This window comes from Podarcis muralis, chromosome 14 (assembly GCF_964188315.1).
Source record: "Podarcis muralis chromosome 14, rPodMur119.hap1.1, whole genome shotgun sequence".
NCBI classification, from domain to species: Eukaryota; Metazoa; Chordata; class Lepidosauria; order Squamata; family Lacertidae; genus Podarcis; species Podarcis muralis.
Genome location: NC_135668.1, coordinates 5,716,457 through 5,731,357, shown reverse-complemented (window position 1 = coordinate 5,731,357; position 14,901 = coordinate 5,716,457). Strand labels below are relative to the sequence as shown.

The 14,901-nt window shown below is 48.1% G+C and overlaps 1 protein-coding gene across 1 annotated transcript in view; it reads right to left on the bottom strand.

Moving 5' to 3' along the window:
* Positions 1 to 14,901, bottom strand: part of ALDH1A2 (aldehyde dehydrogenase 1 family member A2) — a 71,137-nt gene that overhangs the window by 29,844 nt on the left and 26,392 nt on the right. Inside the window, exons 3-5 of the mRNA XM_077918426.1 lie at positions 12,644 to 12,748; positions 11,137 to 11,277; positions 7,549 to 7,678 (exon numbers count right to left, since the gene is read on the bottom strand). Of these exons, the coding sequence (XP_077774552.1) occupies positions 7,549 to 7,678; positions 11,137 to 11,277; positions 12,644 to 12,748 (376 nt within the window). The remainder of the gene's footprint in view (positions 1 to 7,548; positions 7,679 to 11,136; positions 11,278 to 12,643; positions 12,749 to 14,901) is intronic.

The window sequence follows — 14,901 nt, the reverse complement described above, 5'->3', positions numbered from 1 at the left end:
GATAAGAAGCAGTAGGGACAGGAAAGAGGAGAAGGAGAGAGGGGAAAAGATTGGCTAATTAGTAAAAGGCGCAGACGATGAGACAGAAAGAAAACATTCTAGCTAGACAGAGGGGGCTGGCTTTTTGTGCATGCAATAAACCCCCGCTTGTGCAACTTGGAAGCCCTAATTCTGCAGAAACCAGGGAGATCCCTTTTAACACATCTGCTCAGATCACACATCATTATCAGGTTTTGAGCAGTGGGCACACAGAACCTATTCTGCTCAGATAATCTCATCTGGGAACTGGGCAAACTGAAGTCTCTTCCTGGAACAGCACAAAGGCCTCCCAAATTACAAGAAACAATGATTTGGGGATTATTTTCACTTCCTTTCCTGTTCCTGAGACAACAGGAAAGATGGTCGATGTGTCAGCCAGCCACCTTCTTATTTTGCAAGGTTGAGAACTGAAACCCCCCCCCCCCGAAAAAGAAAGGGAACTTGGATTTTTTTAGAAGTCAACAGAAGGGCCAGTCCTGCGAAAAAGAGAACATTCTGAAAAAGGGAGGAATCTCAGAGCTCCTTTTGAAATGTGACTTTAAAAAACAACAGGATGGATCCAGCTCAAAAAATAAATCTCTGTTGTGAGATGACTTGCATTAGACCCTGTCTGGTCTTAGCCCATGGCTGTCTCCTCCATCCTTCTCCATTCTGGCGTGTCCTCTATACCTTCTGCAGCTTGCAGCATGGCTGTGCTGTCCAGGGCTGATGGGAGTTGGAGTCCAAGAACACTGAGAGGTCACCAACCTGTGGCCTTTCGCATGAAGCATGGCGGTTCTGCTGCCACTGAGGCAAGGCCCATCTCCCGACATGCTGAGGGGGACCCAAGGGTGCTGCTTGCAGGTGAGTGGTTCCCAGCATTAGTTAATCATGACTTTTCCACTGTATTATCAACATTGCAGATGACCTTCCACACTACCAGGAAGAGAGGATTCTGGGTTTCCCGCCCCCAAATGCCCACATGGCTGTTTGCCATCCACATGAGTGGATGCAATGTAGTTGGTGTGAGTGTTGTTCGTAGTGCAGCACACACTCACCATAAACCTTGTGGTGGGTGCAGTGCCATCGCTATTGGGGGGGGGGGGGAGGCAGCCAGGGTTTTTGCCCCAGGTGAAGACACCAGAAGGGAGCCATTGAGGCTTCCAGCCTGTATGTGTTTGTGCGCAAATGCACATAGCGGGGGATACCAAACTGGTTCTTTGACCCGGATGAAATAAAACCTAGTTTCGCCCCTGGGTGGGTGCCATTTTATAATCTCATCAGTTTTTAAAAAAATGATCTTTTAATTAGTGCTAGAACATTTTTCTGGCTTTGCCCCAAACCCCCATGACAGAAAGAGTTAGTGCTATAGGACTTTAAGGGCAGGGGAACCAGAGACCAAATTGCAAACATGCGCTGGATTATGGAGAAAGCTAGAGAGTTCCAGAAAGACATCTACTTCTGCTTCATTGACTGTGCAAAAGCCTTTGACTGTGTCAACCACAGCAAACTATGACAAGTTCTTAAAGAAATGGGAGTGCCTGATCACCTCATCTGTCTCCTGAGAAATCTCTATGTGGGACAAGAAGCTACAGTTAGAACGGGATATGGAACAACTGATTGGTTCAAAATTGGGAAAGGAGTACGACAAGGCTGTATATTGTCTCCCTGCTTATTTAACTTATATGCAGACTTCATCATGTGAAAGGCTGGGCTGGATGAATCCCAAGCCGGAATTAAGATTCCCAGAAGAAATATCAACAACCTCAGATATGCAGATGACACAACCTTGATGGCAGAAAGTGAGGAGGAATTAAAGAACCTTTTAATGAGGGTGAAAGAGGAGAGCGCAAAATATGGTCTGAAGCTCAACATCAAAAAAACGAAGATCATGGCCACTGGGCCCATCACCTCCTGGCAAATAGAAGGGAAGAAATGGAGGCAGTGAGAGATTTTACTATCTTGGGCTCCATGATCATTGCAGATGCTGACAGCAGTCACAAAATTACCGTAAAAGACGCCTGCTCCTTGGGAGAAAGGTGACGGCAAACCTAGACAGCATCTTAAAAAGCAGAGACATCACCTTGCCAACAAAGGTCCGTATAGTTAAAGCCATGGTTTTCCCAGTAGTGATGTATGGAAGTGAGAGCTGGACCATAAAGAAGGCTGATCACCAAAGAATTGATGCTTTTGAATTATGGTGCTGGAGGAGACTCTTGAGCGTCCCATGGACTGCAAGAAGATCAAACCTATCCATTCTCAAGGAAATCAGCCCTGAGTGCTCACTGGAAGGACAGATCGTGAAGCTGAGGCTCCAATACTTTGGCCACCTGATGAGAAGAGAAGACTCCCTGGAAAAGACCCTGATGTTGGGAAAGATGGAGGGCACAAGGAGAAAGGGACGACAGAGGACGAGATGGTGGGGCAGTGTTCTCGAAGCTACCAGCATGAGTTTGACCAAACTGTGGGAGGCAGTGGAAGACAGGAGTGCCTGGCGTGCTCTGGTCCGTGGGGTCACGAAGAGTCGGACACGACTAAATGACTAAACAACAGCAATCTTTCATTTTGTTTTGTTTTTAAGTAAAGTTTTTGAGATAATTGAAAATACTGATTTTTTTTAAAAAATGGGGTCATCAGATTGTGTCCACCCCGACAAAGGCTATATTTGATGTGTGCTGAGCTGTTCACTTTCCCCAGTAGAGCACTACCCATGTCAGAACCCCCACCCTTTTAAAAAGACAGGATAGGAGAATGGTGCAAAAGGCATCTGTCGGACTTTCTGCGATCTGGGGGCTCTTCCAGAGAACCTCTTTAGTGAGCATCCACCCTGATTTGTTTTCACAAAACCTTCAGGGAGATCCTGCGAGGTCAGCATTAGTTCTTAACTTGTTTGCAAGAAGGTTACGCAATATTGCATTGAGCAATTGTGACCCCCTGCTTTCCTGGGCATTTCCTCCTTCACTTTATTTACCACAAAGAGTTCTGATTTGGGCTGGTTGCACAAGAAAGCCCAACCCACTTTTATTGTGCAACCTAAATTTGCCAGTATACAACTGAATCCTGAGGGTGAAACAGAGCTGCCACGGGGGAAATGCAGGATGTAAAAAGAGCGAGTGAACGAGGCTTGGCAGTGCCACCTGAAATGCCCAGCATGGTGAAAGCACCCTAGCAAATGAGTCAAAAAATCAGTCCATATTGGGCAGAGCCATTTGCCTGTGACTTTTGTCGCCCTGCAGCGACCTCTGTTCACTGTTGGTTCATTTTCCTTTCAGGCAGCCTGTCAACATTTCCACCCCATTTCCATGGTGGTTCCACCAGGTTTGGCTCAAGTCCACACATCTTGGCCTCTTAGCATCCCTGCCCTGCCTTGTGCCTGAGGATGAGAGGCCAAAACTGTGAGGGGAAACCCAGTTTCTAAATCAGGACCTGGGAAGGCGCTAATTAATTTGATCAGACACAAACGGCCAGGTCTTCCCTCCTCACCTAAGAGTTTTCTTTTGTGCACAGGCTTCCCAAACTCCAAACTGCGATTGGACTTTGAAAGAGCTGCCCTTTTTCAACACCTTCCTGTATTCAGCATTTGCAATCACGGCGGAATTTTACAGACCTGTTTATTAGACCCTCCTTTTGGCAAATGTTTTACACAGAGGATGGAGATTAAAGTCGGAATGTGGAGAGTCACATCCCAGAGTTTCCCGCCCGCCCAACGCCTGCTATAAAACCAGCGTTTGTGATACCAGAATAACGAAGTTTGACAAAAATGGGCCACTTTGCCTAAACATTGATCTTTCCGGAGCTGGGGGCCTCCTGTGCTCGGAAACTGAGCAGGCAACGTTGAAAGTTTTACTGTTTCCATATAAACCTCGGAAAGCCCCAGCAGTGAAAATGATCCGACTTTAACATGTTGTAGAAAAGCATCAATAACATTTGTGGTTCTCATTTGGATTCTCCTTGGCATTTTTAGAGTGGGCTTTCACATGTGCTCAGTGAAATATGGTTGCAGCCGGGAGGGATTAACAGGGATGCTAAGTAAGCCACAGAATGGTCCTAATGAAACGGATCAGCATTGCAACAGAGGGTCCCTATGCAGGGCGGGTGCGCCTTACTCCCTGAAAGCCCCTTTCAACAGAATAGCATCAGATCACAAAAAAGCTACCTCTTAGTGAGGAAGACCATTAAGTTCATCAAGCTCCCTCTTGTGCACAGAGCAGCTCTCTGAGGTTTCTGACAGGCCTATCTGGAAGGGGGGCAAGGCCAATAACGTGCTCTCCCACTGTCCTCCCCCCAAAAGCAAAGCATTCAAGCCAGAGAATCAGCTGCAGATCACATTAATGCTTGACATGTCCAAACAGTGGGAGAATAAGACCTAATATAAGGTCCCATGGATCAGAACACCTCTTTCTTCTCAAGTCCAGGATTTCACTTTCAAAAATTGCAAGGCTTCTGTTGAAGCATGAGACTCTTAATCTCAGGGTCGAGAGGCAAAAGATGCCTGCATTATAAGGAACTGGACCCTCGTGGTCCCTTCCAACTCTACAATTTTATGATTCTCTGAATTTCTGACCCCAGGCAAAGTGCCCCACGAACTAGCCAACCCATGGAGATTGGGTGAGTGGGCTTTTGGGGAGCAGTAAATCCCAGGATCTGTCTGTTTAGACAAATGTCCCCTGTTGCTCCCTCATAGCTGGTAGGGAGCAGTGAATGAGGGTTGCCACCTTTTTTCATGGGTCCTGCTCCTGCACCTTTAACAGCAGACAGTCTGACTGAAAGAGAAATGGAGCAGATGAACCTTTTCCCAGCATGGAGATTCAGTTGGTGTTGGCGTTGGAAAAGGATGAGCATCATCCCTCTGCACAGTCACTTGTCACAAGGATGGGAGCCATCATGTGGCCTGTTTCCCACCCTCCACCAGCCAGCAGGCAGCCAACAACACACAGTGGGGCAGCCCCAATCCATGTGGCAGCAAGTGCTTCCGAAAAGGGCACACATTTGTCAGGCAGGCAATACCTTGGTGAGACCAGTGAGTCCAAACAGGAGAAGCTGTGCTCTCATTGAAACCTAGTTGAAGCTACGCCCTCAGATGACAGAGGATGGTGCCAGGAGCGGGTCAGCAATAACTCACGTGGCTTCTGTGAACTTAACTCTTTATTCAAAGCAACAAGGAGGCCAGGCCTAGTGAGCACAGCAACTCTTCCTGGTAGAACTTGCCCCTATGAGGCAGCTGCGAGGACTGAAGATCTCTGCCTTCCCACCGCTCTCTAAATCTCCTCCACCCCAGGTTCCTTCTCAGGCAAGCTGAATCTGTATTGCCTTGTCTGTCTTTACTCTGCACTCTTCATACCTTCTCAGGTTCTGGGGGACCGGGGGAAGAGGAGTTGGTTGCAGCAGGAGAGGGAGACCCCCTGGGTTCCTCAACAGCCTGCCTGATCTCTGCCTCTTGGCCCCCTTCCTCTCTAGCCTCCTGTCTCTGCTTCTGAACTTCTTTCTGCCACAGCCTCTCCCTGCTCACTAAACCCTGCTGCCTCTTCAGCTTTCAACACCGCCTCTTCTCAGTCTTCTCCCTCTTCTCCCTCATTGTTTTCCCACCACCCCTCCCCGAGCTCTGAGCCTTCTTCTGCCGGGGGTTCCCCGGCTGGTGCCTCCCACCATTCCTCTGCATCCAGCTGGCCCATCACAGTGGATGACTTGCTGGCGCAATTACTCAGACACTCTGCACATGCTCGGTGAGAATTTACTCTTATTTCATGCATTCCAAAGCTATGGCTCTGTGTGCAAATGTGGGGAGGGGTGTTAATAATCCCCTGAAGATTTTGGGGTCAGTTTGGGGGTGTCCAATTACACCCAGTGCAACCATCTGGACATTGGCTTCTTCTGCACAGAGTTCCCCCTGGGTGGGTGCCGGGTTTAACTCTGCCTGCAGTGACTTTGTGCTCCTATTCCAGGCTAAGCCGTCTGCCTCCTAAAGTCTCTCCCCCTCCCGGGACAAACTTTCCCACCCACCAAGCCCCTTTTAAATCAACTAAATTAGCTGCTAGAAGAACGAAGAAAAGCCCTGTGTCATGTTTCACGCTGGCCTTTGTTGTCTTCACCTTTGTGTGCAATATTAGACTATTACTCAGCGCTGCCGCCAAGGGGAGGAAAGGCCATCTCTGCCTTTGGTGAGACAACAGAAACCCAAGAGAGCTGTAAAGTCATCCTCCCTCCTTGTCGAAAAAAGAATCACCACCATGAAACAAATTTTCCTTGGTGCAGTGCGTGGAAGGAAAGCAGCTGCAGTGGGCACTGAACAGGCCAAATTCTGTCAATAGCACAGAAACTCTGGAATAGGGTCCAAATGCTCTCCCGCTGGAGGGGCAGGAGCATAAGCCAGCTCCCAAGCCTCCGTGGCGAAGGCTGAGCCAGCAGTGGAAGAAGGGAGGGCATAGAGACTCTACACTTGAAAGCTCCCAACACAGACTGGTTCAGATGCCTGTTGTTACTGGGGGTTCAGGGCAGCTGCATTCTCCAAGAGATGGCAAGCCAGGCACCCTTCGCCCTTTGCAGTTGCTTTCACCCCCACTGACCCCACTGGAACAAAATGGAGGGGCCTGAGAGCACCAGACATTCAGAGACTCACAGTCTCTTTTGCACATTTTTGGACACAGTCTTCCTAGCAAGCAGCAATTGATGTTCAAGTTCTCTGGCTGAGTGGCAAAGCCTCCACAATGCATCTGAGCAGAGCTGCTAAAAAGAGTTGTGGGAGCCAAAGGCCATGGAATGAGAAGCGGGGGCAGGATGGGCAGTTGTTCTCTGCTCTTGCCCCCCCCCAACTGTGTGTGTGGTGCAGTGGCGGACTTTGGGCTTCCAAATTTCAGTGGCACCTGGTGCAACACTAAAGTTTGGCACCCGCCTGCCTCTCGCACTCTGCTCTGGATCATTGTTGCAGTGCCCTTTGCAGCGCCAGCACCCAGTGCAGCTGAACTGGTCACTCTACCTTCAAACGCCTCTGGGATTGGTTAGTGTCAGAATTGGACTGGGAGGGCAGGGTTCAACCCCCTCCCTTTGGCCATGGAGAAGCTCAGTGGGTGACCTTGGGCCGGTCACTGCATCTCAGCCTGACCAACCTTACAGGGTTGTTGGGGGGATTAAATGCAGAGAGGAAGAACTGTGCACACCACTTTGATCTCCTTAGAGAAGAAAAAGATGGGATGTAAATGCAATAAACAAATAATACATTCTGAGTCACACTCTTTCCCCAAGCATGGAGCCGTCTGGCCCACGGTCCATTTCACTCCGCATCCTGCTTCCTGCCACACCAGCCCAAATGCCCCCAGGAGGCCCAGGAGAAGAGCCTGGAGTGGGAGGCGACAACATCCCTCTCTCAGTGGCAGATGTCACACACACGGCCTGTGAACGTGAAACATCTCTCTATAGCTGCCATCCTGGCTAAGAGCTACAGAGATGCCCTCGGTCTACTCATGACACAAATAAAACCCCAGGAGAGCCTTGTCCTCGTAGGCAGGAGCTGTTGCTTCAAAGGACTTGACTTACCCACAGGAATGGTCGCTCCATGGATTTTGTCTGCCCAGCCAGCATAATAGCGCAAAGTCTTGATGACGCCCTGAAGGTCAACATAGAAAGCCTGCAGGAAGGGCTTCCCACTGTTCAGTGACTCCATGGTCTGGAGGAGAAAGAAGACAAAAGAAAAGGCATGTAGAGCCAGCGATCACAACCATTTCCTATTCAGAGGCAGGACAGTAGAAAAAGGCTATTATAATTTGCAACTGGTGAGTTTTCGCCTCGGCCTGTGAGCCAAAGGACTGGATTTTGACCCTTAAAGGCCTGAGGAAGTTGGCTGGGCACACACCAGGGACTGCCTCTTTAACATCGGTCTTTTCAGAGTGCATTCCTGACTGTACCTCTCATGTGCCTAGTCCATATGCCAAGGGAAGTCACAGGGCCCCTTTGGACAGCTGCTCCTGTCTCCGTATCTGCAGCAGCTCATCAAAGTGCCATTGTGAGCTAAGGCTGGTCTAGCTGTACAAAGGGGCTAAAGTGGTAAGATTTTTCGGGGTGTGGATGAACAGCACATAATCTGAGAGGTACGCTCCCAAATCGCTCCTGGCATCTCAGCTGCTGTGTCAGCAACTTCCGAGCCACCGTGGGGAATCCTGGCGATCAAACTGGAGTGGGCAAAGAAGCCTGAAAGAAATGGGCGTATCTGGATGGTAGTTGCCAAAGTTCAGTGCTATAAATGGGGGCACAGGACGTATCCCAGAAAGAGGTCCATTCCCAACAGCACAGAATGAGGGCATCTTAGGAGGAAGTTCTCCTGTACAAGTCGCACTGACATGATTGGGAGATGTCCAATGCTCTTGCGTAGCTCCTGTTCATCTGCAGGTGGCAAGCTACAGGAAAACTTCCCAGAAGACCATGTGTGCTCCGTAGATCCACCTTTCTCCACCATTCAAGTTGACAATACCCAATGCCCTTGAGTTGTCTGCCTCCCTTTTGCCACTGGGCTCAGGTCAGCCAGATAAACCTGAAGTTCCTATGGACAGGGACCAAGCTGAAAACCGAAAGCCTTGGGCTTTGCTTCACTAATGACAGGAGCTGGGAGAGAGCTTGCCAGAACCCTCTCCTAATAAGAAACATATTGAAACCGAAGGGTCAGCTTGTCCTTCTGAAACAGTGGTATCATAGTAAGTTTTGAAGAACAGGAGTACATCGTGATAACCCCCAACTAGAGCCCAAAATCTCAGGCAGCAGCCTTGATCTATTCGTTTACATGCACCAAAGAGCAGCGGGAAGTAGCATCCTGCCCTGTTTTTCAGGATCAGCATGACTGCAACCCCAGGCATCATTTCCTGGGAGAAGCTCCATTGAACTCAGTGGTGCCTGCATCTAACTGCACAGATTCAGTTTGGAAAACACATCAAGCTTTAACCAAATATCTTCAGATGAAATGCAAACTTTAGCTTTTCGTTAAAAATGCAAAACTTTGTGCAGAGAAGACGTGTGTCATTTAAACTGCTTGTGTGAAGTGGGAACCGTGTTAAAGGAAAAGAAAGATGTATCCAGCCTCTGCTTGATTTTTATTTTCTTCATCCTCTGACTTCCCTCTAATCTGTCACAAACAAAAGTGAAAGCCTCCTTATCACCTCATGCTTCTACCAGAGCATGGAAGGGTCCGCCAATTACCCAAGCACTTTGGCAGGTGATACCATCACACCTGCTCTGAAAAAGCCACACTCCTCTGTGTCCCTCGCTTTGCCTTGCCACTGCACTGTTCCTTGGAACAAGTCTCCAAGGAATCCTGCCGTGGCTGCCAAGACCCCTGCTGAGCGATGTGATATCTACAGCGTCCAGCCCGTCATCAAATAAGCCTGCTCTTCTCTAGGAAGGCTCCGAGCCCCAATGAAACAAGCCACGGGCCCTTCTTTAAGGGGATATTCCCATTTTAAAAAGAAGACCTTAAAGATCCTCTTAAGGAACCCCATAAAATTTCCACCCAGATCGCTTAAATCACTTTTAAGAGGCACCATTATCTCCCCACGATAGTTCCAAGCTGGGGGAAATGTATCCGTGAAAGCAGGTATAACACACAAATGGATGTGAGCCATAAATCCCATTGATATACGGAAGGGCAATAGCCATATTTTCCCCCCTGCCTCCCATCCTGCAATTGAAGTCAATGGCATGGTAGGCGGTGGGCTCCGCTCAATAAAGAATTTGGCTCGGGAACCGCAAATCCAGCGACAGGCAGGGAGCTGACTTGATTTGCTGGGCCCCTCCCCTTCTCCCCGTGGCGATTTTACAGCATACACTGGTGGTAAGATGATTTAAGTGTTGACAAAGCTGGAATTAAGATGTTTACCGGCTTAGTTCAAAGCACTTGACATGTGGAAAATAACATTAAGAGTGCCACCATGTCGGGGCCGACCACATGTGCTCCTCCGCGTCGTGCCTGAACTGTGCAGCTCAGCGTTCTCTCTTTGGCGTGCGGGGGGGGGGGGGCGGTTTGCTTTGCACAGGCTCAGAAATTATTATTCTAGCAGGGGACTGGCAACCTCCAGCCTTCAGGCTGCGAGCAACCCACTGAGCACCCAGTCCACCAAAGGCATCTCTCACAAAAGCCCCAGTCAAGGGGGTTGGAGAGCAGGGGTTTACATGCACAGAGAGTGCGTCTGGACCCCAGAGCCTGAAGGTTTGAGGGATCCACAGCCCAAACAGACACAGACACAGTTGCTCCTGGCACAAGCCTCTGACACAACACTCTCCCCAAAGAGCTAGAGTGGGAGAAGCTATACAGTCGCAAGAGGGTCTGCCCACCTGTTTCTGCAGTGCTGCCCTTGGAGACGGTATAGAAGCCTCTCCTGATGCAGAATTCAGCAGCCTGCATTCAGCAAGGGGATGCTTTGCTGAGAGACCTTCTTCTCAGGACTCCTGCCCAGTGGCAGATGCCATCTAGGAGCCGTGTCATGGGAGCTGTTTTGACACGGGAGGCTTCAAGAACTGACCCATGCCATAAACAAACATGGACCTCAATTGCCCAAATGTGGAGCAAGGGCTTTCTCATTAGGGCTTTCTGGGAAGAGAAGAGTTAAGCCAGAGGGCCTTCTCAGTAGTGGCGCCCACCCTGTGGAATGCCCTCCCATCAGATGTCAAGAAGGTGAGCAATTGTATATATTTTTGGAAGGCAGCCTTGCATAGGGAAGCTTTTTAAGGTTTAATGTTTTACTATGTTTTTATATATGCTAGAAGCTACCCAGAGTGGCTGGGGCAACCCAGATGGGTAGGGTACAAATATGTTGTTGTTGTTGTTCAACCTTCAGATATTTTGGACTCCAACTCCCATCCCATCAGCTTCAGCCAATCTGACCATATGATGCTGGGACTGATGGGAGTTGGAGTCCAGCAACATCTGGAGGGTCCCAGGTTGACCATGGCTGAACTACCAAATCAACAAAAATCATTCTTTGTAAAAATTGGGTGGCAGTTCTAATAAAAAGTTTAAAAAAGCACACCAAACAAACTTATTTGCATGTCATATTCTGATGCCCAAAGCATTTTTAACAGTACTCTCAGCGGGCAGAAAAAACAGCGCCCCGCTCCCACCAGTCCCATTGCAAAACTTACAGCCAGTAAGGCTCTGTCTCTTTCCACCAGGTCAGCCAGCTTGTCCAAAAGGCGCCCCCTTTCCGAGGCATCGAGCCTCCTCCACACAGAGCCCAGAGAGAAGGCGAGGCGAGCGGCCCTCACGGCTTTGTCTGTGTCAGGCTGTCAAGGGGGGTGGGGGTGGGAGAGAAACCTTAGTGAGTACAAAGTACAAACACGGCACCAGAAACAATTCTTGTTGGGAAGAAAAGATGTCGGTGGATTGACGGACTGACTGATAGGTGTCTTCGAAAGACATTTAGGATTTGTTCCCACCCATTTCATTAGTGCAGTTTTTTTAAATTCCTTACAAACTTTTTCTCTCTCAAAAAGACTCAAGGCGTCTTTCGGTGGATTAAAACATGCACAGGTGAAAAGAAGACATGATAAGGCGTTAAAGCAGAGAGCTGTAGTCTGAAGCACCTGGAATGGACTAGGGTTGAGATGAGGCTGACTTCCGACGAAAGAAGAATGGCAGACGAAATTAATGGACTATGCATAATTGGACAAAATGACAGGAAGGATTCGAAACCTATGGGACCAGAGATTTACAGAAGATTGGAAGAAGTATATGAATTATTTGAGAGCAACTGTAACTAACAAATTACGCTGGTAGGATTACAAGAAGTTTTGTAAGGAGAAATATACAAAGTGTTACAAAGTAGAAAAAGATAAAGATATTGGTTATGAGTTTGAAATGGAATAGGGAAAATAAGAAATGCATACTAAGAGATTAGATTGGAAAATTTTCAGACAGGACTGATGGAAGTCAACAAAATTGAATAAGATGTAAAAGTATGTTTAATTACTGTTGAAAATAATATGTTAAAAAACTAATAAAATTTATATATATATATATATATATATATATATATATATATATATATATATATATATATATAAAAGATGAGGCTGACTTAGACAACCATGAACTGGAACCAGGTAAACTGGGCTGTTGCCCACCGCAAGGCTGCCTGGCTGAAGAGGGCAGATAGATGCCTCTTGTGGCAGACTTTGGGCAGCAAGGGGAAGCCTCAGAGTGCCCCTTCCTCAGGCACAGAAGACCCTCCCAGGGGACTGGAGCTGCCGTTCCACTCCAGAGGCCAGAGTGGTTGGGGCACTGAGGTTTAGAGGTAGCCTAAGAGCCCTTCTCCATTTGCACACAGCCTGCCATTTCCCAGGTAATTGTGCCGGGTGGGGGTGGAGGGGCACCTGATTGTGGCAGGTGGGGGTGGAGGGGCTTTGAGAAGTTACCAGATAAATGTTTCTGCTTCTTCACCACACAGGAAACTTCTTAATCCCTTGCCCATCGCCAATGGCTGGCAGTGGCTCAGATGGGCAGAGAGGGCCCTTGGGTGGGCAAAGTGCCCACTTGCCAGCTGAACTGTTGTCACATGGAGGGTGAGAAGGAATCTGTTTCTCTGCCTGAGCCGAGGGATAGGGCAGGCCAGGTGTCGTGAGGAGCAGACAAATTCCGAGGATACATTACCTTCTCAGCCTCTTGCACCTCACAGATCTGCTCTCCTGTTGCAGGGTTGGACACAGGGAATACTTTCCCACTCTCTGAGTTTTGCCATTCGTTGTTGATAAAAATCTGAATGAGGAAAAAATGGATATTAAGCAAAGACAAAGGTAACTTTTTTAAGCTATATGTGCTTCCTCATTTGCTTTCATCAAAGAGGGCGGGAGGCTCGCTGACATCCTTGCCACCAGCCTGTGCCAAGGTGGTTCCTGCTGCAAGTTTTGGGTTGACCAGTGTTGTAGTCCAGAACGTCTGGAGGGCATCAGGTTAGCAAAGGATGCTCTGGCTGATTTAAGGATGATCTCTAGGGTAGGGCATTCTTGGTGGTGGCCCTCAATCTGCAAGGTGCTCCTGAGGTACATGCCCTCAGCTACTTTGCTGCTTCTTTTCCATGGCCAAGTGCTAAGTCTGGTATTCAGAAATGAGCTTCCAGGCCACAGAGGGTTTTTTTATAAAAAAAAACTTGCAGCTACTAAGATGGTGGTACTGTTCTCATCTGTGCTGTTAAGGTGTCTTGGCACATCTTATTTTGGGGAGCGGCTCTTGTTTGTAATGAAGTGTGTGTGTGTGTGTGTGTGTGTGTGTGTGTGTGTGTGTGTGTTGCCACACACGCCATGGGCAGGATCTGCTGCAGCAAGTTTGGCCAGCTCACCAGCTCCTGCAAATTAACATGAAAGCCTGGATCCATCTGTCACTCCAAATCAACAGTCCTTTTGCAAGAGAGATAGGATTTAAAGCTTTAAGTGGATTGCCTGAAATTGAAATTGGGATTCTCGGAGCACAAAGAGAAACTGCAAAACCCCAAATTGTTAAAATCTCACAACTATCCAGAATGAAGGCAAATCCGCCCAGAGCTCAGCCATCCAAATACCCCATCTCAAAACATAAACCTTTTCGTCATGGGAATCACACAGATAATGTGAAATCATCTCCAACTTTACTCTTCTTCAAGGAAACAAGCCATTGATTGAGATGAAAACACATTGTGTGGAATTAACAGTAGCCTTGATCCAAGATGCAGGACTGGCTCAAAATATTTCGGTGCTGAAGGCGGAAAATCCAAATGGCACATACTCCCCTCCCCCTTGCGAACATGAAGACCTCTATCTATCTATCTATCATCTATCTATCTATCTATCTATCTATCTATTATCTATCTATCTATCTATCTATCTATCTATCTATCTATCTATCATCTATCTATCATCTATCATCTATCTAATTATCTTATCTATTTATTTATCTATCTATGTATCCATCCATCTGGACATTTTCTGGTGCACCCCTTCTCAAAACCCATCTCTAGCTGCCACTCAGTCCATTGAGTCTGTGCAAGTTTTCCCTCTCTGCTTCTCCATTTGCTACACCACCACCACATAAAACTCCTTGACGCCTTTTGAGTAGGGGACAGAATACCTTCTTCACAGGATTCCAGGCACCCAAAGTTCTTTACTGTATACAAGACACATCACAAAGAAGACCAGATAGCTCAACTCTTAAACCAGATGCCCGATTTCACAAAAACAAGCAGAGATCCAACCTTCAGAGATGGGAGCGACTGAGACATTCAACAGACAACAACAGCACAACACTTGGCGGCCTTCCCCAAGCTGGTGCCCTCCAGATGTTGGACTACAACTACCACCATTTCTAGCCATACAGCACCAAGGCTGATGGGGACACAGCTGTGTTGGCTAGGGTTGATGGGTGTTGTAGTCCAATGACACCTGGAAGGCAGCAGCTTGGCACAGGCTGACTCTTCCCGCCTCTTCCCACACAAGACCCAATGAAAGGGGGAGGAGCCACACTATCCTGCTGCTGGTGAACCCAACTGCCCGCAATGGAGACTGGTTCTGGGAGTCCAGACCTGAGTATGGAGCAGCACTGGCGAGTTGAAGACCACACAACATCCAACATTAATTGTGAGGTTCGCCCCTGAGGGTACAATTTTTCTTGCAGAACCAGCCAGTGCTCCCTGTGCCCTCATCTGGCTTTGGATTCTGGCATGAGACCGGGGGGCAGGGGCGCGGTGATAATAATAATAATAATAATAATAATAATAATAATAATAATAATAATATATTGATACCCCACCCATCTGGCTGGGTTTCCCCAGCCACTCTGGGCGGCTTCCAACAGAACACTAAACTACAATAACCTATTAAACATTAAAAGCTTCCCTAAACAGGGCTGCCTTCAGTTGTCTTCTAAAAGTCTGGTAGTTG